The 24,742-nt window shown below is 46.2% G+C and overlaps 1 protein-coding gene across 14 annotated transcripts in view; it reads left to right on the plus strand.

Moving 5' to 3' along the window:
- The window catches only part of LOC135416934 (arf-GAP with GTPase, ANK repeat and PH domain-containing protein 1), a 319,524-nt gene that overhangs the window by 75,558 nt on the left and 219,224 nt on the right, over positions 1-24,742 (plus strand). For all 14 annotated transcript variants that reach the window (XM_064660296.1, XM_064660297.1, XM_064660301.1 and 11 more), the window contains exon 2: positions 21,614-21,672. In XM_064660296.1, coding sequence (XP_064516366.1) covers positions 21,614-21,672 — 59 coding nt within the window. The remainder of the gene's footprint in view (positions 1-21,613; positions 21,673-24,742) is intronic.

The raw sequence follows: 24,742 nt of genomic DNA on the forward strand, positions 1-24,742 counted from the left end.
CAGTTCTGGCCAAAATATGTTATTTTTGTACCTGATTTTAATCTCTGAAAAGTATCTGAGCATATCTTGTGTCTGCAAAATTCTGAGCTGTTTTTGAGTTAGCTGAAAAGTCAGTGTTTAGGGCAGATGATGGTATTTGAGATTAGAATGTGTCTGTGGATGAAGAGCTGAACCTCAGGTTCTGGGTGAGGTGGGGATGGGGCCTTTAGGAGGGGACTGAAGTTCTCTGAAAAAAATCCTGATTTTCACTTTAGATACCTGCAGAGCTTCCTGGGTGACTCAGGGTGAGGTTATTTGGGCATGATAGGCTCTGAAAAGAGCAGGTTGAGATCAGATTAGAGAGATCTGTTTGACTGTGTGTGAGGATGTGTAAGCAGCTTGATTCTTGGTGTATTGTACCAGAGGCATGGAAGTGCTGGGGGTGTGTTCAGCTGCACTGAGAACTTGTGGGAATCCTTCCCTCTTGCCCCTTCTTATCTTGTGAACATAAAGGGTGGGGAGTGAAAAGCGAAATCATGGAGTTGGTTTGCTTTATGTTCAGACTTAAACATTCCTGAGATTATTGCTACCTTTTAGTATTTCCACCTGCTTTACCTCTTCACTCCGGGTTTGTGGAGGCCCTGCAGAGCCTCAGGTGTGCCTTGGACTGCTATCTGGGAGTGAGTCACCTGCTAATGCAGTTGACCTCCAGCCCTTTGAACTCACTCTATTTTTAACCTGAAACAGGAGGAGAATTCATGCTAAGCAGAGGCTGATCAGACAGTCCTCTAAAGACTTGTTTGTCTAACTGCCCTCTTCCTTCAGGAGCTGATACTATGGAAGGGCTCCTTCTGAAAAGCACTGTCAGAGATTGCCAATTAAAAAATTAGATATTTGTGTATATTGTGTGTATGTATATATTCTATTCATATACATAGTCATGGAATCTAAATGTTTTTCAGCTCAGCTGTGCCTGTCACATAAAAGCACAGTGGCTGCTGTTTTATAATGATGCTGTAAAACTGTATATTTTCTAGTTTGACAGGTGGCTTCCCTCAGTTTGACTGTGATTTAGCTATCAGAGGTTCTGGACACACGTGCTGCTTCTGTCCTAAGGTGGCTGTGCTGTGTTTCCTTGCCCTCAGTTCTGTGTATTTCTGCCTCAGTGGCCAAGTTACACTTCAGTGGTTGAGCTAAAATCAAGAGATCTTTGCAGGGGTTCTCTCAGTCCATGTAAGGCCAGTTCATAACCCCACATGCCCTTCCCAGCCTCACAGCTTACTGGCAGAAACAAATAATCTGCCCTTCAAGGGCAGTGGGGATTAAAGTACAGGTCTGTGTTTGTGAGCATCTTTCCAGTAGGTGCTTCTTGATGTGCATAGAAGCTTCTTGGACTCAGAGCATTCCTGAGCCAGGTCCTCCTGGGCAGATGAGCAGGATGCCAGTACCACTCATGATTTTTTTCCAGATTCTCCCAGCCAGTGTAGCACCAATATTTTTATTGTCCTTTGTTTAAGGAGAGAACCTTTCTGTTGGATGGCTTTCACTGAGCTGTCCATGGGCAGTGTTCATCTGATCCATTTGGAACCCATCCTGATTTGGATGTGGTGAAACAGCAGTGCTTGATTGGAGGGACCTTTGTGTCCTTCTGAATCCAGTCTGAGGGTTTACAGGGAATGCGGAGCTGCTGATGTTTGCCTGGAGACTGGGCAGCCTGTTCTGTTTATTATCCCTTTCCTTCCACTTCTTCCCAGCCCAGTTCCATAACTTAGCTGTCCATCCCTGTTGGCAGCAGGAAGAAGGTGATGCTGGTGTCCCTGCCTCACACAACCACTGGAGCATCTGCAGGACACACGTGACTGTTCCTCACTGCCCTCAGGGCTCCAGGTGGTGCACGAGAGCATCTGGGAAGCAGGACTTCTCTGGGATTAGCTGGTAGGGGGAATGTAGAGCTGCATTTAAAATGAGAGACTCCAGAACAAAGTGGGATTTAGTTGCTGTGTTAATTACAGTTTTGCTCTGGGTAACTGCTAAGTGATGCTCTGTCAACTCCTTTCTATGATTCTTTATGATTCTATCTCTTCTTTCTTTGTGCCTTTTCCCATCAAAATGGAGGTGCCATTGTGCTTGTGGATCACAGACTTCAGTCACAGGTGTTGGTATTTCACACTGGATCACTGCAATGTCAGCATTAAATCCCTGCAGGCCCTGCATGTGCCTGTGGGCACATCATGGCTTTCACCTGGAATCCTTTCGTTCAGGTGACTTGGAAGAGAAATGAGCACGCTGAAGGAAATGGTTCTTGGAGTCTCTCCTGGAAGTTTCTTTGGCAGGAGCACAGGCAATGCATGTTGGGGGTGGCTGTAGTAACCAAGGAGGGGTGTTGGGGTGAAGCCCCTCTTCTTTCTACTTGGAGTGTGCTCCTGTCACAGCTTGCCTTAACCTCTACCCTTGCAAAGTATGTAAGGAATTGACTGATAACAAATCCCTTTCCATCCCCAAATAAAGAAGAAATCGAGTGTGATCTGAGTGTGCAGGCTCTAGCTTGTATTTTTAGGGTGCCCAGGTTAAGGATCAGTTGTAGTCAGTGTGATGTTGCCTATATATAGTCCAGATAAAGTGTGGAGACACACTGGTTTTGTGTGGAAGTACTGCTGATGGAAAACCGCTTTGGTGTTGGGGATTTGACAGTGTGTGGTGGTGATGGAGCTGGTTACTGTGGAGTGGTGACCTGCAGGATGTGTGTGACACTGTTTGCACAAGCACAAGGCCTCAGACCCCTTTGCTGTACTGTGGTTTTCCCCCCAGGCTGGTGTCTGTCCCTGAACACTGTGCTGGTGTGTGCTGGGGGCTCCTGACTGGGCTCTCAGTGTCTCCTACTCCCTCTCGGCTTCTCCAGCCCTGTCTGTGTCCAGCCTCCTTCACCAGCCCACTCAGGGCTGCCACTGCTGCAGCTGGGGGATAAAACAAGAGGAGTTTAACTCTTCCTTCCCTCCTGCAGCAGAGAGAGGGATGTGTTGCCAGCCACGCCCGAGTGAGCTCTGCAAACCCTGTGACAGCAGGGTTATGTGGTTCAGGCTCCAAATAAAAAGCTCATTTCTTTCTGGACTCGATCAGAGTTCCTTTCCTGCGGAATAATCCCAGGAATGTGTCACTGCAGTCATCACAAAGGCTGCTGGCCTTTGCTGTTTACATGTGCTGGCCCCTGTCCTCCAGCTCCAGCAGCACCATCAGCCCTCAGGGGAGGAGGCTGGGAGGGTTTCTTGCAGTAAAAACTGAACAGAAATCACAGCAAAACCATGAAATATGTATTTTCCCTATTAAAGTTAATAAAAATGGAATCCTGTATATTTTTTCAGTCATTCACAGGGTGAGCTTTAATAAAGGCTTGACTAACAAGCTGTGGGTGCTGGGTGGGAGCTCGAGGAGCTTCATGTAACCTCCACATGGGGCTTCCCAGATACGCCAGGGCCCCACCTGGGCTCACACTACTGTAATTTAGCTTATCTTGTCAGCTCTTTTCAGCCAACCTCAGAGGATGTTTTTTAGTGAATTACATATGATTTACTTACATATATATTAGAATGTAATTTTTATATGATGTATAAATACATATAAAATGAAGTCTGGTTGCAGTGTCTTTGTTTCAGGCCCATTCCTGTGCATATTTAATAATTTTATGGATGTGTCTAGGCTGGTGAGCTGTGTGATAGGAGTTCAGAATCAGGCTGTGCCCTCTCTCTCTCTCTGGGCTGGGTAGATTTGAGTTAAAAAAGCGCTTGTGTTTAATTCCAACTCATGAAATCACTTACAGTGAATTTCACCACCTTTATTTCTTAATGTTTGCTTAGTGGAATATGCACCCAGCAGGCCAAACCTAGGAAAATGTGATTGCAGAAGAAATAAGATCAGCTGGGTGTTGGAATAAGCAGCCTTGTAGCACTCTCACTTCTTTTTCACTTTAATGTCTTGTTTTTTCCAGTGTATGACTTGTGCTCAAAACCTTGGGCCTCAAGTGCTTGTGAGGCTTTTGCTGTTTTGTTGGGGGTTTCAGGAGTGTCTCTGGGATGCTGCAACTGGGATGTGAGTTGGAGACTGTTTGTGTAAATGCAGTTGGAATGGCAGACCGGCTTTTGAGGTCTTTGAGTTTCTGGTCACCTGAATTTTCAGGAATGAATTGGAATTGTTCAGCCTGGAGAAGGCTTTAGGGAGACCTGAGAGTCCTTTCCAGGGCCTAAAGGGGCTCCAGGAGAGCTGGAGAGGGACTGGGGACAAGGGATGGAGGAACAGGACAAGGGGGAATGGCTTCCCACTGCCAGAGGCCAGGGTTAGGTGGGATATTGGGAAGGAGTTCTGGGCTGGGAGGGTGGGGAGGCCCTGGCACAGGTTGCCCAGAGAAGCTGTGGCTGCCCCTGGATCCCTGGAAGTGTCCAAGGCCAGGCTGGATGGGGCTTGGAGCAACCTGGGATGATGGGAGGTGTCCCTGCCCATGGCAGGGGGTGGCACTGGGTGTTCTTTAAGGTCCCTTTAAGGTGGTTTCTGCAGCTCCAGGATGTTTCCAGCCCTGTGGAGGCTTCCACTAATTGACATCCCAGCCATCTCACTGCAGCTGTACAGATGTGTCCAGCATGTTCTAGCCCTGCTCTTAGGACAGCAAATGTGAAGAATGAAACCCAAAATTCAAGTTCTCAGTAGACTCTTGAGCTGTTTGTAGTTTTTCTCCCTCAGCATGCTATGAATCACTTCTGGAAATAATTTGGGAATTATTGAGAAGAACTTCAACAGCCCTGAAATTGCTGCAGGGAGAAAACATACTGTGCTGATGGAGCCTTGAAAGAATGGCATCATGTTTCTCATTTATTGGTGCTGTGTTTGGGGGAAGGTGGGGGATTTTGTAGTGTATTGTTCCTCAGCTCAGGTTCAGGTATTGCTCAAGAATCTGCTGTAACGCAGCTCCAGGGGCTCGCTCTGACTGGGATTTCCTGGCCTGGCACTTTTCCTGCAGCATTATGGCACCTTTAATGTGAGTGTTTGTCCATAATGCCAGAAGATGTTCATGTTTTGGGATGGCTGGCCAACTTCATGAGGATCTCATTGACAAATGCTTCATGGTAACTTCAGTATACTTAATGCTCATTGTGTATCTCTGTTGGGTGTGACACTAATTACAGGCTTTTAAATGCAGTATCTGCATCAAAGTGTTGGAGACTTCTATTGCTTATTCTTTGGCTTATGCAGAAAATCTTGTAATTGCTAATGTGATTCATCTTGGACATTTTATTCCCCAGAGTTCCAATTCTTAAACTGTGATTTTTCAACAGTTCCTTTTGAAATTCAGCAGAACTCCATTTTAAAAAAAATATTAAGGACTGTAGTGACTTTTCTATATAATTTAAAAGATGAAGTGCCTGACTCTGTAGAGTTTAGCTGTCTGAAATCAACTTTCAACTTAATTATGGTTTCTTTTTTCTCCAGGTGGAAACTCTCCCTTCTTTAGTTGCATCAGCTGCCCTTGGGCTGCAGCTGACCAAGTCTCCCATCATTCTGGAAGCAAATTTTTCTTGTAGCATCCTTTGGGATGAATGGGAACATGGTGGCAGAACTGGAGTTTTTGTGTTGTTTGTTGTTTTCTCTCCCTGTCTTCTGTCACAACTTCCACTCATGTTTCTCTTGGCTTCATGAGCAGTGAGGGTGCAAGTCCAGGGCTGATGGGCAGCAGGAGATGGTGAGGCCTGAAAGGTGCCAGGAGAGCACAGTGATCTGTATTTACCAGTGTCCTGGGTGCTGTCATGCTCAGGGCATTCCCCCAGGGAGCTGTTGGTGCAGGAACAGGAGCCTTGGTGGTGGTGGGAATGAGCACAGCAGGTGGGGAATGCTTGGGAAGGACAGAGGGACAGGCTTTGGGAACCAGGGCATCTGAAGAGATGATCACAGCCTGGGGGTACTTGAAGGGCAGATCAAACCCTTGTGGGCAGGCAAGCCAGATATTTTAAGGTTTCAGTGCTACAGCACTTGGAGTGGTCAGAGATTTTCAGTTCTTGGTGTTAGGTGTGACCTTGAGGTGTTTAATTCAGAGGTGCAATTTTCAGCATGAAGTCCATAGTGGGTTTCTTATGGCATTTATCTCGGGCTTTTCCTTTGTGGAGACTGCTCTGGACAGAGATTTTTTCATTCAGTAATTCTTTGGGAGCCCTCTTAGTGCCTCCTGGCTTTTTTAGTGGGCAAAAGCTCATCTAAAAAACCCATAATATAACTCTTCCCTAGATAATTTTGTTATTCTTCTTGTATATCACGATGCCTAAAGCCATTTAATAGTTAACATAGTTTGAGTTATTTCTTTTCCAGCGTAGCCTTGGTATAATTTCCCACGATAATTGCTTGGGTGTTACAGAGGACAAACACGTCTGGTCGTAAATAGGTACCTTGCTTAGCTAGGTAGGGTTGGATGGCATCTTGGAGGTCTTTTCCAATGGTTCTGTGATTCCAGCAGCTCTGCAGACATTTAGTGACGTGTCTCCACGGGGTTTGGGGTGGAACAGGGCTCGCTGAACGTGCCCAGGTGTGATGCTGAGCAGGGTTAGTTGGGAATCACCCTACGAGGAGCACCTGGGCAGCATTGGCCTCTGGCTGAGGAGGCAGCATTTCGGGGGCCTGGAGGCAGCAGGGGTGCAAGGGCTGCATGGAGGAGGGCAGCTTGATCCCAGGGAAGGTAATGATTCCAGCTCTTTCATAAAAACATCTGTTTTCTTTTATGAAAGTGATATTTTCTTCTATAAAAGCAGTAGGCTTGTGTTCAGACTTTAATTTTGTAACGCAAGCTGGCAAGGTGGATCCTGTGTCAAACTGCTGTGAGCCATTTCACCCTGTTCTTGGCCTCATATAGGCTCTGTAGGTGCTCCCAGAGGGAAGGACAGCACAATGTGATATCCTTATTCCATTAGGTTTCCCAGTGAATGCACCAGTCCCAAGTGATATGTAAATATTGTGCCCTCGCACTGGAGGCTGGCACAGGGCAGATAAGGTGAGCAAATTGTCCTGGGATATTCATCTTACTGTCTGAGTAAGAGGAAAATGAGTTGGACAATAGGGATTATCTAAAATCCACATTCTTTTGCCTTTTTCATTGTATGTTTTGGAGGAATAGGTCATGTGGGGCTCTGAGCAACCTGGACTGGTGGAAGGTGTCCCTGCCATTGGTTGATCTTTAAGGTCCTTTGTAACACAAAAATAACTGGAAGTTGTTAAGCTGGAACTGTGTTTTTACATAAATAAGAGCTCCTAGAACTATTCATCCTGCTGTTACTTTTTAGTGGATATTCTGTTTTATACTCAGGTGGGTGGACCTTGTCAGATCCTTAACTCTGCTCTCCAATTTGCATGATGTGGTGGAACCCCTTGGGTGAGTCAGCAGAGATGTGGGTGGTTCTGGGCCCAGGAGGAGACACTTCCACAGGTGATAAAGGTGAAGTGTTAGTTGGAGGCAGCTGATTTGTATCAGGAGTTACCTCTGCCCTACATTACATGGGCTGGAGACTTGGATTTCAGGTGTTGGGGATCACCCAAATCACCTATTATAAAATTAGTTGGGTTTTCTTGGCTGCGTCTTGTTGGTATTTAAGGATATTAAATGTTTTATTTATCTATAAATGTGGAAAGCATTACAGTTTTGTGGAATAAGGAGATTTCACTGCTGGGAATACCTTAATTCTACCATATACAAAGGTCTGTCCCCTTATTCTCCTGCATATAATAAGCACATCTGCTTAATCTGAAGATTTCTGTATTAAACTGGCTTTGGATTTCCCTAAACAATATACAGAGCACGAGACACCTCAGTTTCCCAGCTCTGCTCTCCCTGAGGAACAATTTGATGCCATTTTACTAATCCTGGGCTTAGATGACTTGAGCACTAGAGGAGAAGGAAATCTGGAATGTGGTTGGAACAGCGTTACAGGCATGATCTGGGACCGAGTTTCAAGCAGGAACTTGTTGGCTTCTTAGAAAAGCAGTGAACTCTCACCAGGGAAGCGAGATTTTCATACCTTCGAGAACACAGTTTCCTAGAGCAAGGTGAAGACAGTTAACTTGGAAATACTTGTTTTTCTTTTGGCTTCAGACCCTTTCCCTTTCCCCTGTGCCTGTCCCTGCTGAGTTCCAGCTTTTATTTTATAAACAGTATTATTTGTTGACAGGTAAACCCCCCTCACTAAGTGGAAAGGTCAGCAGAGGCTGGTTAAAATGTGCCAGATTTATTAAAATAAGATACCTCTATTGAAGCTGTTCCATCCCTGGAAGTGTCCAAGGCCAGGTTGGACGGGGCTTGGAGCAGCCTGGGCTACGGAAGGTGTCCCTGCCCATGGCAGGGGGTGGAATGAGATGGGCTTTAAGGTCCCTTCCAACCCCCAAACCAGTCTGTGGTGGCTGTGAAAATTCACTGGCTGCTCAACAGGGAATGAAAACCTTGGTCATGGAATAGAAATTCCAGTGTTGCTGAGATTTCATTTATGCAAATGTCCTGTGGCATTTCAAATAAAGTTATGCAAAGAAACCCCCTTCCTGGACAGAGCTTTTAATGATGCTTTAGGGGTAGTTGGTTTTCCTTGCTCGGCCTCAGTACAAATGTTGGAAGGACTGAGGGCTAAAAATACCTTGTTAACCCACAGCAGTGGTTTGTGTTGGCCTTCCTGGAGCAACGAATCCCTTTAATTAGTAAGACAGTGAAGTTTATTTTGGGGTTTGCTTTGTTTTCACTCTGGGATGTGAACTCTTATGCACTGTAGCTTAAAAAACTTCAAATCCTGTAGCTCTACCGGGGTCGGCTCCAGTTGTTGCCAGCAGCTGCAGCCTGCACTGGGCTGTCCTGCTGCCTGGGAAAAGCTAAAGCCCTTTAAACGGGGAGGAGGAGCCAGGAATTGTTTTGATCTGCAGCAGTAGCTGCCTTGATGTGCTGGCCATACGTCTGTGTATGTGGGATCCTAAAGGCAGCCCGAGTTCCCCTTGGAGAGCAGCTTTGGGAGCACCGTGGGAGGTGGGACAGGAATTGTCAGCCTTGTTTTCACAATGAAAAATCAGCAGAACATTGGGGTCAATATGCTGAGCCCAGTGTCATCGTTGCTGTGCCTGACAGAAAGGATGGTCAAAATATTTGACACCCCTGGTCTCAAATTGCTGTGGTTTAAGCTCTCCTGTGCCCTGCTCTGCTCTGCCAGAGGGTGGTGTGGGGGGACCCCAGGGCATTTTCATAGCACAGGTGTGGTTTGCAGATTCGGAGGGAAGTCTCCAGGTGGAAAAAATGGAGAAACTGCCATTTTTGCACCCAGAACATGAAGCTTGCAGTATGTCTGGTTGGTTGGCACGGCCATGGCCATCACAAGGCTCCAAAGAACAGCTTCACACAGGGGCAGAGCTGATCATGGGATAACTGGCCTCTAGAATTCCTTTCTCACCTTGTGAAAAGGCAGTAGGAGGTTATGGCATTAAAAGGGAACAGGATTTGAAGGGAGAGCAATTCTTTAAGTGTTTAGATGCAGGGATTTAGCAGGAGTCTGTTTTCAGCCTGGCTTCTAGAGTATGTTGTAGGTCAAGATGCACAAGAGAACGTGCAAAAATAGATTATTCCTTTCCAAATTCTCCTTTAATAAGGGTCATTTGCATGTTGTACAGTCTTGAGTGCAACAAGCATCAGAGCCAGGACTGTAGGACAGAGGTGCTGGTCTCTTAGGTGAACAAAACAGTTTTCTGATTCTTGAGCTCTGCGTGGGCTTCTCTAAAGATACCATTTCTAGTGCAGTGATTTGAGTGTAAAGTACGTGCCTGAGGTGATGGGAACCTGATGAAGCTTGGAAAACACACTTCACCCAGGAAACACAAATAAGAACGTAGCCAGAGGGCAGGATTTTTGCAGAGACCCACAACAGTTTGATTCCTGAATGAGTGTTTTTAAAAAATGTTGTATTACCAGTTTTAGCAAAGCTAAAGGTTCAGCTTTATATGCCTCAAATGGAGAAGGATTAGTAAGCTGGTGCTTGCAATGGTTCTGTCTTGATTCAGATCTCAGATGTTGCACTGATTGTTCAGGGGGTGTAGGATGGACTGTGAGGCCTCTCCAGGAGGGTGGAGAGTGAGCTGGGACACACTTTCAGGAGGGCAAAGGTGAAGGAGCGAGAGCTGCTGCACCTTGGGATCCCAGAGGTTGATTTCCTCACTTCTGGCTTCCTACAAACTTGCAGCTTTATCTGCCAGTGAGAGTTGTTGAAAGAGGCTTTGTGTTACAGTCACTGAGTCTAAAGTTCATCTGACCGATATTTTGAGTTTCCAAAATAAATACTTGCACGGGTCCCATGTTTTTTTAAATGCCTGGAGATAGCAGGTGCTTTTTAAATAGGAAGTTGGGGAAGGAAACTCTTTGCTAATGAAGCATTTAGTCACACATTACCTTTATGAACTGTTATGTTTTAGGCAGTTTTCATGTAAGAGGTGCTGCCAGCCCTGAGCCCTTCCCTCCTTGCTTGGCTTTCTCTCAGCTCCAGGACCTGGTCCCTTGCTCAGCTGTGCAGTGATAATTCCCAGGTTTTTAGGGATGCTCTGATGGATCTGTGATGGTTTAATGTTTTGGTGGATAACAGTCTCTTAGGCAGCATGTTCAATCCTTATTACAGGAAACTAAAAACTAATTGGGCAGGGGAAGCACCTGAGCTGAGTGTCTGCACTGCTTTGTGTGCTGCCAAAGCTGAGTCTGGGCATTCCCCTGGGGAAGGAGACAGGGTAGGGAGAGCATCCAGGGCATCTGCCTGTACTGGGAAGTGTCAGAGGACCCTCTCCTCACCCGTGAGGTCAGGGAGACAGTCCCATCCACACAGACACAGGGCAGGTGTTCCCAGGACCTGCTCCCACCCCAGTTTCCTGCTCCAGGTTCTCCATCTTGGCCCCAGGGAATAAACCTTTCTCTCTTAGCAGGTCTGTGTGCCCTGGAAATAAAATGGGGCCCCTTTGCAGTGTTTCCTTGTTGCTGTAACCAAGGCTTGTGCGTTGGTTGCAGCTCAGCATTAATTCCCTTGGAGAGCAAGCCTTGGATTTCAGGAACTTTTTTTTGACGTTTGACAAAAGCCTTGTTTAAACAAGTTAGATGTGCATCAGGCTAATAAATATAAACCTTCTCAGATTATTCCTGCTGGGCCGTTCTCTGGAGAACAGTGTCTCATTTGTGTGTTTTCCACTGATCATCTCCAAATCTTGCATGGGTGATATCAAGTTAGGGAAAGTGGATTTAGGATTGCATATGGTATAGTCAGGGAAAAAGAGGCTCTGTTTTGACAACCAGCATAGCAATCTGGGAGACATGACTCCAGTTCTAAAAAATGTTTTCAGAAATGTGTTGCATAAACAAGTCATCATTTCCCTTGTGGAGAGGGGAGCTGTTTTTGGAGATGTACTTCTGTACAAACACGCTGGGCCCGCTCTCTGGAGCCTCAAATAAAAGCCCATCTGAATGATCAGATGATGCCAGAGCACAGCTTTTGGTGGGCAAGCAAGGAAGTTGGGCCATGAGTGGATGTGTAAGTCACTGAACTTGGATACTGTCTGTTTTGGCGCCTGTGTGCTGTGGCTGCACCACATGGTCCAGGGCAGCAAGGAATAAAGAACCCTCAGTCACACCATCACTTGTGGTCTCGTGTGCAGGTTCCCTGAGAGGGAAGAGCATTTAGGGATGGGGAGAGTATGGGTTTAACTGAGTTACTGGATCACACCCATTAAACTGCACTGACTTCATCGTGGCTGCTGGGGTGTGATGAGGGGCAGAGTTTGCCTCTGTCCACATTAATCACACTCACAGTGTGCAAGCACCAAGCTGGAATGGAGAGTAATAATCCCCATCTGTAGATGGATGGGGAAATGAGGCATTGAGGAAGGGCAGGCTCTGCTTTTATGGGGGAAATCATACCTCATGTTTACTAGAGTTCTGTAGGGGAAATCTGTTCGTTTTGGTGACTGCGAGAATTTCTCTGCCTGAAGACTTGAGCTGAGCTGCCATCAGATAAGAGGGAGGGTCCTCTTGTGTATAAAACCTTTTCAAAATAAGAAAATCATGTATAGGAATACATGATTTTTCCCATTGAAAAAAAAAACCAGCAGCAAACCTTGGAGGAATCTGCTGCAACCTCTTCAAGTTAAGATATTGATAAATGCCCTGGGAAAGTGAAAACCAGGTTGTGCAGAGCTCCAGGCGAACCTTGGGGTGGTTGGTGATGGATATCTTGGAGGATTGAACTTGCTGTGGGTGGCTGGGGAGGGTGGCACGGGCAGAGGACAAGCCTGGCTCGTGTCACAGCTCTCAGTGAGCTATAAGTCTGGGCAGAGATCTTGGCTCTGCAGGGCTCAAAGCAGAGAGGAGAGAACAACAGAGTGATTTGTCCTATCTCTTAGTGCTCTGGTCTAGTTGACAAGGAGGTGATCAGTCAAAGGTTGGACTCTGTGATCTCAGAGGTCTTTTCCAAACTGAGGGATTCTGTGATCCTGTTTCCATTAAACAGGCCTAGTGTGGCCATCTCAGGAGGCTTTGGGGGGCGATGGTGGACCTCACCTCTGGAAATAGGTATAGGAGAGCAAAAAGGGGTGTTAGAAAGACAGTGTTTGGTCCAGGCAGGAGCCTCCCACTGAGCAGTGGGGCAGCCTGGGGAGGGGAAGGCGAGAGGGGTCATCGTGAGAGAGGAGGGGAAGGTAAAGATGGAGTCACTCTGGTTTATCCCTTCCTGCCTAAGGATTAACAAGTGTGTTGTGAAACTAGTAAGAGGCAGATTAAACCCCAGCCCAATATTTTTCCCCTTTTTTATAATCTGAAAGACAATTGAGCTGTGAGTCCCTGCAGGACCCTGGCAGTGGGAGCCCTGAGCAGGGATGCACAGCAGGGAGTGCAGTACTGGGGGTTGTGTCTATGGGGAAGGGCTGCTCCTGCCTGAACTGCTTGTTCACACTCACAGAGTGGTTTGGCTTGGAAGGGACCTCAAAGCTCATCTCATTCCACCCTCTGCCATGGGCAGGGACACCTTCCACCAGCCCAGGGTGCTCCAAGCCCCATCCAACCTGGCCTTGGATACTTCCAGGAATCCAGGGGCAGCCACAGCTTCTCTGGGCAACCTGTGCCAGGGCCTCCCCACCCTCCCAGGGAACAATTCCTTCCCAGTATCCCATCTAACCCTGCCCTCTGGCAGTGGGAAGCCTTGTCCTGTTACTGCAGGTCCCTGTAAATTTTTAGTCTGGGGTTTGGTGTTTACCAGTCTTAAGAGTTTGTGCTTTTGTCACCGTTTTATGAAGCGTGACCTGATAGTCCCTTTATCTCCTTTCTCCTGTGCCTTTGTTCCCCCCAGAGCTTGCTGTGGTTTTGCTCATTTACCACAACCTGCTTCACGTTCTGCTGATTAAATTTGGGTGATGCTCAGGTGTTACCCCAGCACAGACTCTTCTGTGCAGTCCCAGTGGTGGAAATCCTGAGCAGGCTGACTCATGGTATACTTGGGTTTTATTGAGTATTGTTGCTAAAGCTGTGTCAGGGAAGTTTAGTGGATCTCAGGAAAAGGTTCCTCCCCCAGAGGGTGGTTGGGCACTGACCAGGCTCCCCAGGGCAGTGGGCACAGCACCAAGGCTGCCAGAGCTCCAGGAGGGTTTGGATGATCCTCTGGGGCACAGGGTGTGACTCTTGGGGATGGGCCTGGGCAGGGCCAGGAACTGGACTGGATGGTCTTTGTGGGTCCCTTCCAGCTCAGGATATTCCCTGATACTGTGTTCTTCTCAGCTAAGTAGGCACCAAGTTCCCCTGGTTAATTTTTTGCCTATTTGAAAAGCTGAAAGTCTTTTCAGCCTGCCAAGCAAAGAGTCTCAGTCACTTTTTTGCATCTCTACTGTGACTTTGTGACTTTTCTTTCTGCCTTGCCAGACAAAATCTGTTTCCATATTGTTTTAAAATGTTCTTTTCTTTTTCCTCCAATTCATCTTTTTTAATTTGTCCTTTGCCACTGATTCTTCTTGTGCCAGCTGTAGGAGCTGTCCCTTTTCATCTTGGATGCTTCACAGGAAGGTTCCTCATTAATATTCAGTTTTGGATAAGAAAGGCTAATTCCCTGTTTGTCTCTGTGGTCGGGAAAGGCAGCGTGGGCTACGATTGCTCTCATTTTGGGTACTTTGGACATCTTTGCTGGGACATGGGTTCAGTCCTGGATTCTCCCTCCTGCTGTTCTTAGTGTGGCTGGAACAGCTCAAACTCTTATCTCCAGGTTTTCACTTGGTTACACAGGGGATAATCTTTCCTGTGCTGGCACTGCCCTTCCCCTGGGACAGGAGGTGGTGGAAAACAGACCTCACCTTTGATGCTGCCCTGCTTTTGGGTAGACCCAACAAAACAAGGCATTTACTAAACATTTCATTCCAATGCCTTCTTTTTCTTCCTGGACTCCAATACTGCTGTAATTGTGTGTTTACCTCCATTTCTCTGAGGCTTTGGTGCTTACAAAAATGCAGTTTATTGCCTGAAAAAAAGATGTGTTATTCCATTGCACGGCAGAGATGATCATTTCCTTCCCCAGTTTTATTGGAGCAGGGGGCAGTTTTATTACAGTGATGCTTTCATTTTCTCTGTGTCAGCTTTCTGGGGTTGTCATTGCCCTGTTGGAAAAGGGGTGTCACTTTTCTCCTGGGGGTGAGGCTGAGTATTAAGAAATGTGCATTGTACTGGAATTGAGCTGGAATCCTGATGGTCCTCACTCAGAAAATCCCTTGTTGCTATGTACTTTGCTTCTCCCAATGAGAGTTGTCTCAAGAGAAAACTGTGTTTCATCTCTGGGATAATAATTTCTCTTACACCGTATGTCAGCTCCAGGACCTGACCTGCTGGGAAAACACAGGGAATGGGAAGGTTTTCTTATTAAGTATGTAATTTATTTTTCCTTGTAAACAGCTTAGAGCTGAAATAATAGTCTGTTTGGTTCTGGGGTTTTTGAGGGGCTGTTTTGGGGGGGTGGGGAGGGCTAAGATGACAAGTTGTGGTTGGAGCTATATTATATTTACAGACAAAACAAATAATTTGGTGGCGTTAGATGTAAAACTTCAAACATGAGACTGGTTTTGGGAGTATACTTGCATACATTATCCATCATTCCGTGCTGTTTTAGGGAGTGTGGGGTTACCCCAGCTGTGGGAGCTGAGGAGATAATGCCTCTGCACCCACTCAAAAACTGTGTTGAGCAAGGTTGAGTGTGGCTGTGAGAGAGATGAGGGGCAATACAACTAAAACCCTCTCAGTATCAGCAATTTAAAAGTTCCAGACAGAACCCAAGTGCCATGTGAGAGCCCAGCAGTGAATTTTGGGAAAGGCTGGCTCCTGGCTGTGGAGAGTGTGCAGCTCTTTGCATCCTGGTCCTCCCTTTGTTTCCATGGCAGCACAAAGGATAACACTGCTGCAGCTGCCAGCTGCTGTTGGAAGAGAGATTAGGGGTTTGACCTAAATATCTGTTTAATACAGGTCTCAGTTACAGGGGAAGGTTTTTCAGATGTCAGAGATCTGCAGGGCTCTGACGAGGTTGGGCTGAGGTGCCTGATGCCTTAAAGGTGCTGAGCTTAGAGCTGTTCTCCCATTTACAATTAGCAAGTGGGGATGGCCAGGAATAAATCTGTCCAATATCAAACATTTATGTTGGAACTGTGGGATTTTATCCATCCTGACAACGTTGGGAGGAGGGGAGGAGCCTTAAACTGACAGCTGCCCCAGTCCCTCTGCCTTTAGGGCTGTAGTTGAGTTGCTCTGTGGCAGTTTTTGTGACTCCTCTGCAGTGTGTGCATTAATGCTGTTAACCAGGTGTAAACACAGTGCTGGGCAGTGCTGGGATGTGATTCCCAGAGCCTGGCTGGGGTTCCCACCTGGAGCTGGAGGGAGGAGGGCTTGGAGGGGACAGGGCCACCCTGCAATGATGCTTTTTGCTTAAACTGCCCTAGAATTGTAAATGACAGCTGCAATTCAAGAAAGAAAAAGGGGACTGTTAGGAATTACTGCTGCAACTACCCATCTCCTTACTGGCATACAGTGTGAAGCCAGATAATCCATAATTCTAATCAAACTGAGTGAGGAAGGAAAAAACCTTAAATTATCCTGATACTGCTGAATTGCTTTTCTAAGTGTTTTGTTTGTTATTGCTTTGTAGCTGTTGTTTGGTGTAATATATATTACACCACATAAACATATAAACAGAGAGAATCCATATGAAAAACTGGTTTTTTGTTTTGTTGGTTTTTTTTTGTTTTTTTTTTAAACAGGTCTGAGATAAATGAGAAAATTCACAGAATCACAGAATGGTTTGATTTGGAAGGAACCTTAAAGCTCATCCCATTCCACCCCCTGCCATGGCCAGGGACGCCTTCCACTGGAACAGGTTGCTGAGAGCCCCATATAAGATGAAAAAAGGGCCTTTTGGAACGTGGCACACTCTTCCAAATAATATTTTATGCAAAGCTTAGAAATAAACATGTCAGGATGTTTTTCTGCTGTTTTCTGTTGGAACTGAGTCGGTGCTTTGACTTGAAGTGAAGGGGGCTGGGTTGGGAGGATGTGCTGTGAGATTACCCCTCCTGAAAAATGCATCTTTGAGGAGTATCACAAGTCTCAACCCAAAAGCTGCATATTTCCCTCTTTGCTAAGAAAATTAGCACAGGAGCTTTGGGAAGCACGTCCTGAAAGTGCTGCTTTGATACGGCTCCAAGAAAGACACGTGTGGCCTTGTGTGCATCCTCGTGGGCAAGTGGGAGCTTGTAGGAATGTTTTCTGTACCTTTTCACTCTCAGGTTTTTATTTCAAAGTCAGAAGTAACTCTAAATATTGCTTGTAATGCAGAAATTATTGAAGAGGGAGCAGGGTGTGATGTGGCTGTTGGTACTTTTAACTTCATTCATGTGTTTTTGAGGGCTCCTGTTCTTAGCAAAAAGGATCTTTTGCTGAGTGTTTCCAGAGAAATCCCATGGCTTTTCTATTTTTTATTTATTTATAGCTTTTCCTCATTTAAAAGGACAGCAAAGGAATGTTGGGATTGCCTGAGGGAAGCTCTTGCTAAGAAGCTTTCCAAGAATTGTGGAAGATTTCAATCTTTTCATGTTGTCCTGCAGAGACATCTGCCCGCCCTTCCCTCATCCCTCCTTTTGGTCAGGTTTGCCACTGGGTTTTCATCTGGATCAGAGGCAGAGAAAGCTGTGAGAGATTTGGGGGGAAAAAAAGGGCAAAACAAGGTTAGTGGCACAAGGGCCGGTGGGGGAGAGGCTGCTGTGCTGGCACTGCCCATGGGGGGCTGCTGGGATGGTTTTGAGGCAGCTTAGGCTCTCCTAAAATATTAATCAACAGACAGACTTTATTGGCTTGGGGGGGTTCTTTGAGCAGAGGGGCCCAAAGGATGGAGAGGGTGATGTAAATCTAATTGGCCCCAGTTAAAACTGTTGACTCTGAGGTCTGATCAGCTGCCTTGCTGCAACTGCCCGTGGCAGGAAGGTGAGTGGATTTAGGAGAGGGCTTCCAGCATTCAAATTCAAGGATGAATGAAATAGCCTGCTGGACACTGGGGCAGGCTGGGGCTGTGGTTGTTTCCAGAAAGGCTGTGAAACCCCTCCAGTTTTCATGTGCGACTTCACTCCCCTCTTCCAAATGATGGATGTTGTCTCTCTTTAACTTTGTTCTGCGAATATTTAGTTTTTAGTGATAATTCCTGGCTTTGAAGAAGTAAATTCTTCTGTTTGAAAATTTTGAGCAGAGCTTTTCTGGAAGCTGTCTGCTGTTCTGTGCCTTGGAGTGCAGAGACCTGGCCAAGAATGGCCACCAACTCCTGAGATTTCACCCCAACACGTGTTGCCCCATCCCTGGAAGTGCCCAAGGCCAGCTTGGACGGGGCTTGGAGCAACCTGGGCTAGTGGAAGGTGTCCCTGCCCATGGCAGAGGTGGAATGAGATGAGCTGTAAGGTCCCTTCCAACCTTCTGGGATTCATGGGGAACCAAAATAGAGCATACATCTCATTCTTAGTACTGGAACTGAGATAGAAGGTTCCTCTGGGTGGAGCTGAGTTACTAAACTGAGGTTTTAAAATAGCCAAGGATCTTGCTGGAGTTTGTGCTTTAATGTAGTGATGAGGAAGTGGAACTGAGAAACTCTGAATGTGGTGGTGGACATGAAAAAAAAACGAAGACCATGTTGGGGAAAAGTAAACTTGGCAAGGAGAATGCAATTTAAATGATCTTGGTGCCTGCTTTAAAAAGACACGAGTGACACTGTGAGTGTGTGGTGCTTTTGATCACTGATCCAGAAGTTAAATGAGCAGCACATGCAACTGTGATTAATTATTGACAGAAGTCATTCCTTTCATATGTACAGTCTGTAGTGAGACATGAAGGTTGAGTTCACTTGAATTCCAGAGTCGGGCAGTAATGCAAACAGTCAACTTCATACATGTGGTTCTGTTTATTATGCAAATCTCTTCCAATATGTTTAAATCCACATGTGGTAGTTGGGGGGTTTGGTGCTTCAGCAGAGGATTTTTGTGGACTTCACAATTTGGGCTTTGCCTGCTCTGGTGTGAGGGATCCAGTGTTTGGGTCGTGCTGTAGCTGTAAGTTAATTTCCTTTATTTAGGAAGAAAAGGCAAATCCCTGGGGTTGTCTGTGATGTTCTAAGTATTTGACCTTTTCACCTGAACTTCCATGGGTCTTGGGATTAATTTGGAATAAATCATTCCTTCCTGAGGAATTCCTCTGAGAACCAGCTTGGTCAGTGGGTAGTTCAGTGTCCATCCCAGTGATGGCACACAAACCTCCTTGTGTTTCGTTGCCTCTCCTCCCTGACTTGTGCTTTGGGAATGTACACATCTTCCAAAATAATATTTAAAGTGTCAGGGCTTCTGATGTTCTTGTTACCCTTGTACCTCTGCCCTTTGGCTTGGGAGGTGTTTCTGCACCTCTCCAAGTTGGTAGCAGTGATCTGCTCTTCATCTATTTTGAATTTTCTGTGGTGAGGAAATCCAGTGCTGCTTTTTTATTGAAGCTTGTTGACATTAATAGAGAGCTTTCATTTTGTTTCACACACGTAAACCTCCACGAGTCAGGGATAATACTTGCCCTGAGACTGATGGTTTTCCTTGAATCCTGAGAATCTGCAGAGGAGCTGAAACCTCCTTGTGTTGTTTGGCCTTGGCTGGTCCTCCCACTGCTTAGTCTTGCAGATAAAATGGGATTCTGTTTATCCATCTTTTGCAGTAATGAGGGAAGGAATGATGCATGCACAGGTATGGGGGAAGGAGAAGCAGGTCTGTTCAAATCATGCCATATGGACATATTGATACATAAAAATGTATAGTTCTGGAATTGTCAGGGAAAAGTGTTTTGGAACAGAGCTGTGGAATGTAAATGGTAGCTGGGGTTATGAAGGGGAATGCAGGGTAGAATCATGGATTCATGGGATGGATTGGGTTGGAAGGGACCTTAAAGCCCATCTCATTCCACCCCCTGCCATGGGCAGGGACACCTTCCACTAGCCCAGGTTGCTCCAAGCCCCGTCCAACCTGGCCTTGGACACTTCCAGGGATGGGGCAGCCACTGCTTCCCAAATCCACAGTAGCTCAGAGCAAACCAGGAAGAAGGGTAGTTCCTGTCAGGACCTAATAGCTAATCTAAAGCTCCCCAGTCCACTGCCCACTGTAAGGAAAAATATTGCTTCCCTCAGGAAGGGAAGAAAACATCTCGCCCAAGCTGTGTGCCTTTGGAGTCCTCAGGCTCCTGCAGCAGGTCTCACTGCAGTGTTCCCAAATGGAAATTTCTGCTTGTTTGTGATTTTCACCTGGGCATGGTACAGAAAGAATTTTCCTGTGGCCTCAGGTTCTGATGGAATGGGATATTTCAGGTCATGGAACAGGAGCCAAATGACCCCAAGTGTCTTGTCTTGCACCTGGGATGCCAGAGGTTAACCTGAGTCTTCAGAGCATTTTAATCTGAGCCTTTGGTTTTCCTTCTCCTTCCAGTTGGGTGCGTGGGAGGCAGCTCCAATCTGTAATACACCAAAATGCTGATTATTTTCCCTGTGTTTTCATACAAACACACATGTCCCACTGTACAGCGTCAGTTCACAGCTGAAATACAAAGCCATGTGTTAAATATAACTGGGGAAGGCTTCCAAATTCCTGGCTGATGGGTCTTTTTGTAATATTGAAGCAAAAGTAATTTATTTATTAATAGAGATACACTGGAAAATACAGGTTTGCTTTGAGATTGTTTTCAGTTGGTCACTGGGAAAGCTTCGATAGTCTTTTAAGTTAGTGAGGATAGGGAATTGCCTCCAGGTTCTTTATTCTCCAGATGAAAAGATCAAATGAAAGAGCCTTTTCCCTCAGCTGATGGGTGTGTTGGAGGGGGAGCAGTGGCTTGCAGAACCTTTGCTCCCCTGTGGACAACGTGGCCAGGTGTAGGTTTCTGCCTGTTACTTCCTGTGGCATTAGGAATTGTTTGGAATGCCAGGACTCTCTGTGCTGTTCAATTCCTGTACAGTGGGAGCTGTTCTGCTGTTTAATTCCTGTACAGTGGGAGCTGTTCTGCTGTTTAGTTCCTGTACAGTGGGAGCTGTTCTGCTGTTTAATTCCTGTGCAGTGGGAGCTGTTCTGCTGTTTAATTCCTGTGCAGTTGGAGCTGTTCTGCTCGGGAGGAGCATCCTGTGTGTGTGGCACAGACACTCAGCTGGTTTGCCTGGCTTTTGGGAGGTTTTGATCAATATTCAGATTGGATTTGTATCAGAAAGACCACACTCTGTTTGCTTACAGTTGGCCAGACCTTTATGGAAGGAGCAAAATGATGTTTGGAGCCAGAAAAATAGAGCCTTATTTCTGTCCTCCCTGTGGGATTGCCAGTGAGGCTGGACCTGGGTGCAGCCCTAAGGAATTGATTTCTGTTGGGAGCAGTGATGAACTTAATTCATTCTTCAAGAAATCAACCCCTGCCCCCAGTACTTCTGATTGAATTCTAAAGTAAATGGCTCTGTGGTTTCTTTCTGTCTGGGTTCTACTACAGAAAAATAGCCTGTTTTATGAATAAAGAGATGTTTTCCCCTCCCTGGGCAGGGATGTTCCCAGCGACTCTGCTGGCTGCAGTTGTTGACATTGAGTGTGATGTGCAGTAGAAAATAACATGTTTTAGAACCAGCAAATTTTCTCATTTACCTGTGGGGAGGATGGTGGCAGCTGCAATCGCTGATGTTTAGTGTGACAACCAGCCCAAGGCTTTTCCTGTAGGGAAGGAATGTGTCAAGGTGGATGGGAAATGGTTTAACCCTGGATACACTGGAAGAGTCTTTGCAGAACCCTGAAGGCCTGGAGGTAGTTTGGGCTTGCAAAAGCCAGGGCATGAGGGATGGGTGGACTTGCTGCTGAGGGCAGGTCTGTGTGGAATGGGCACTTCTGGGATTCTGGATTTTTTTATATGATTTGTCCAAACCCCTGGTGTTTGTCAAGTTGGACTGTCAGTCTCCTGAAATCAGGGGGAATTTTGGTCAGCCAGAGCCTTGGCATGAAATTGTGTGCAGCAGACCACTAAATGTCATTATCCTGACGTTGGGAATGTTCTCCTCTTTCACAGATGCCTTTGTAAATAGCCAGGAATGGACGCTGAGCCGATCCGTACCGGAGCTGAAAGTGGTGAGTTTGTGTTTGCTTCTGGCTTGGAAAACATCCTGAAAATGTTACACACAAGTGTGAATCTCCCACACTTCATTAAATCTACTGTGGGGGAAAAAACATAGGAAGGAATTTTAATCAGTAAAGCATTTTTCTTCTACACAAATATGATAGAATCCCGGGATGGTTTGGGTTGGAAGGGACCTTAAAAATCATCTTGTTCCACCGGCAGGGACACCTTCCACTAGCCCAGATTGCTCCAAGCCCTGTCCAGCCTGGCCTTGGACACTTCCGGGGAGGGGTCTGTCTTTATATATCTTCAGTTTTTATAATCATACTTCAAAGATCTCTCTGTATTTGATGTTGCAACTTGTCTGGCTCCATGAACCAGCTTCCAAGGGAGGGCTGACACGTCTGTAAGAGGGGGGTGGAAGTTTGCAGCTGATATATAAAGGTCTTTTTGTCTCACCATAATAATTTTTCATTGTTTTTTCAAGGGCCAAATGTCTTCTCTCCCTCTCTTGAAAGACTTTACCTGAATTGATACTGAATTAAAAAAAAAAATATTTTGAATATTCATTTAGTGAATCAAAACCTACATTTTACTGTAACAGTGAGCAGTGATTTAATAGCTGCTTACAATAAATTCCCTTGGCTGAGCTGCTTTCCATGTAGGTGAAAGAAAAGGCAAAAATAACACAGGCAGATTGGGGGAGTTTTCCAGATTTGCCCTTTTAAGAGAAGTGAACATGGAGGCTGAGATGAGACCTCCTGGTAGTGGGAATTAAACCAGCTGCTCGGAGTAACTGAGGCCCCATCACTGGGGTGTAATTTTGAAGACAAACACGTCCCTAAATACCTCACAGAAGTAAAACTCTAAAGAATTTGGGACTGGAAGGTGTTGGTTGGGTAGGAGTCCAACACTGTGGTGGCTTATTCTGAGGAGGATCTACAGAGGGTTTCCTTGCAAATCCCTTCCCCTTCTCTGAGCCCTGCTAATTCACAGCACCCCCCAAGGCACCTGGGGCTTGCAGGTGGGACCCAAACTGTGTTACTGCCTGTTGTAACACAGAACACAAACAGATGATGGTCTCAGGGTATGTTTTTCTCTTGTGACAGCCTGCCTGCATCATGTGAGTACTTGTCTTGGGTGTTTTGCCCCCGTGGTGTCTGAACCAGGGGTAGGAAAACAGATTGCAGCTGCCGAGAATTGATTAGCAGTGGTCAGCATGCACAGGATGGCTGTGCCAGGGTGAAAGCAGAACTCTAACCATTACAAAAGTCATAATTGGATTAGAGCACTGCAAACTGTGCATTCCAGCAGCACCAGCTGTGCTCCAGCAGGGAGGGCAGATTGGGAACTGCAGCTGAAATGTGCTCTGCCTTTGCCGCCTGTCTGCCCTTGGGGAGCAGTCGTGGCTGTGAGTCCATCTCTGGGTCATCCCCTGCCTTCCAGCCTCATCCTCGGGGCTCACTGATGGCAGAGAAAGGAAAGGGCCATGTGAAAGCCAGACCTGCTGCTCCAGCAGTGCAGGTGTGGGGATCAGACTTGGCGTGGCAGGGTTAGGAAGGAGCCCCAGCTTTACCCTCTTGAGCAGGATGTGGGGAATAGCTCACTGGGAGAGGTTGTCTTCTCTGCAGAGGCTGGGAGGTCCTGAAGTTGAGGGGTTGGTTGATTTTTATTTTTGATTTATTTATACAGTGGCTGCTGTTGTACACTTTGGGCTCTGCAGAATTTTAAAGGGAATAGAAACTGCTCTGGGAGAGCAGGGGAAGCACCCAGGGCTGCAATAAAGGAAGGATTACATTTCAACATGTCTTTGAGTAAAGAACACCAGTCTTTGCCTCTGCCTCCTGTTTTAGCAATACACTCAGGGCTTGGTTTCTTTCCAGTGTTCAGAAGGATTTTCAAGGTCAGGTTGGACAGGGCTTGGAGCAACCTGGGCTAGTGGAAGGTGTCCCTGTCCCTGGCAGGGGGTGGCACTGGAGGAGCTTTAAGGTCCCTTCCAACCCAACCCATTCTGGGGTCCTGTGGTTGGTTTGTGCTGATCAAATACTTCTATGGAGTTCTACCTAAGGATTTCGATGCTTCTCTGATGGTCAAGAGCGTGGGGAGACCCAGTACCTTTGGTATTCCTGGATCCCATGTATCCAAATGTAAAATAAGGATATGTTAAAAGGAATAAATATGAGGGGTCTTTTTTTTTTTCTTGCTAAAAAATACACAAAGTGCAGTCAGGGCAGCTTTCAAATGCCAAGTGCCATCAGTACATTTAAGCTTTTTTCCCAACAGGCTTTAGTAGGATGTGGGCACAGTGGTTTGGCTTCGTTTTACAGCGTGTCTGGCACTTGCAGATAAATGATTCAGTGTTGCACAAGTCATAAGTGACAAGAGCACTGAGTTGTAGCTGAATTTTCTCCTTTCTGAACTGGGTTAGGGTGGTATTTTTGTGCCCTAACATGCTTGTCATAACTTTGTGCATTTCAGACATATCCATAAATAAATAGAGATGACTGAGGGGTGTGTGTGTATAAAATATGGGAGAGGGGAATATGACTGCTGTCATGTTTGTCATACTGTAGGGGATCAGCCTTAAGTATTAATACTGATAAAGAGAGAAACTGGATTAGAAGTCGGATTTTTTTTCTAGTGTAAAACTTATTGCTCCTGGGTTTTAGGAGACTGGGAGACCTGGAGCTGTGATGCCAAGCCCTGCATTGAACAAGAGAAGGACAGTTCTCTTAGATTTTCATGTCATGTTTGATCCCTGGTAGGAAAGAGGTGTTGCTTGTAGGTTCTGAGGTGGGATCTGAAGGAATCCTGTTTTGCCAGGTGAGGAGAAGGCAGATCTCTCCTGAGTGCTTTCTGAAGGAGCTGTCTAGGGAGAAAATAAAACTGTCATGCAAATGTAGATTTTACAACTGTGTTTGCAACCTGGTCTAGTGGAAGGTGTCTCTGCCCATGGCAGGGGAGTGGAATGGGATGAGTTTTAAGGTCTCTTCCAAGCCAAACCAGGTCTGGGATTCTGTATGAAATAGTGTTTTTTTCACTGAAATACATGTTCCTCCTCCTGATCACAGTGCTTTTGGT

Source organism: Pseudopipra pipra, chromosome 7 (genome assembly GCF_036250125.1).
Source record: "Pseudopipra pipra isolate bDixPip1 chromosome 7, bDixPip1.hap1, whole genome shotgun sequence".
Lineage (NCBI taxonomy): Eukaryota > Metazoa > Chordata > Aves > Passeriformes > Pipridae > Pseudopipra > Pseudopipra pipra.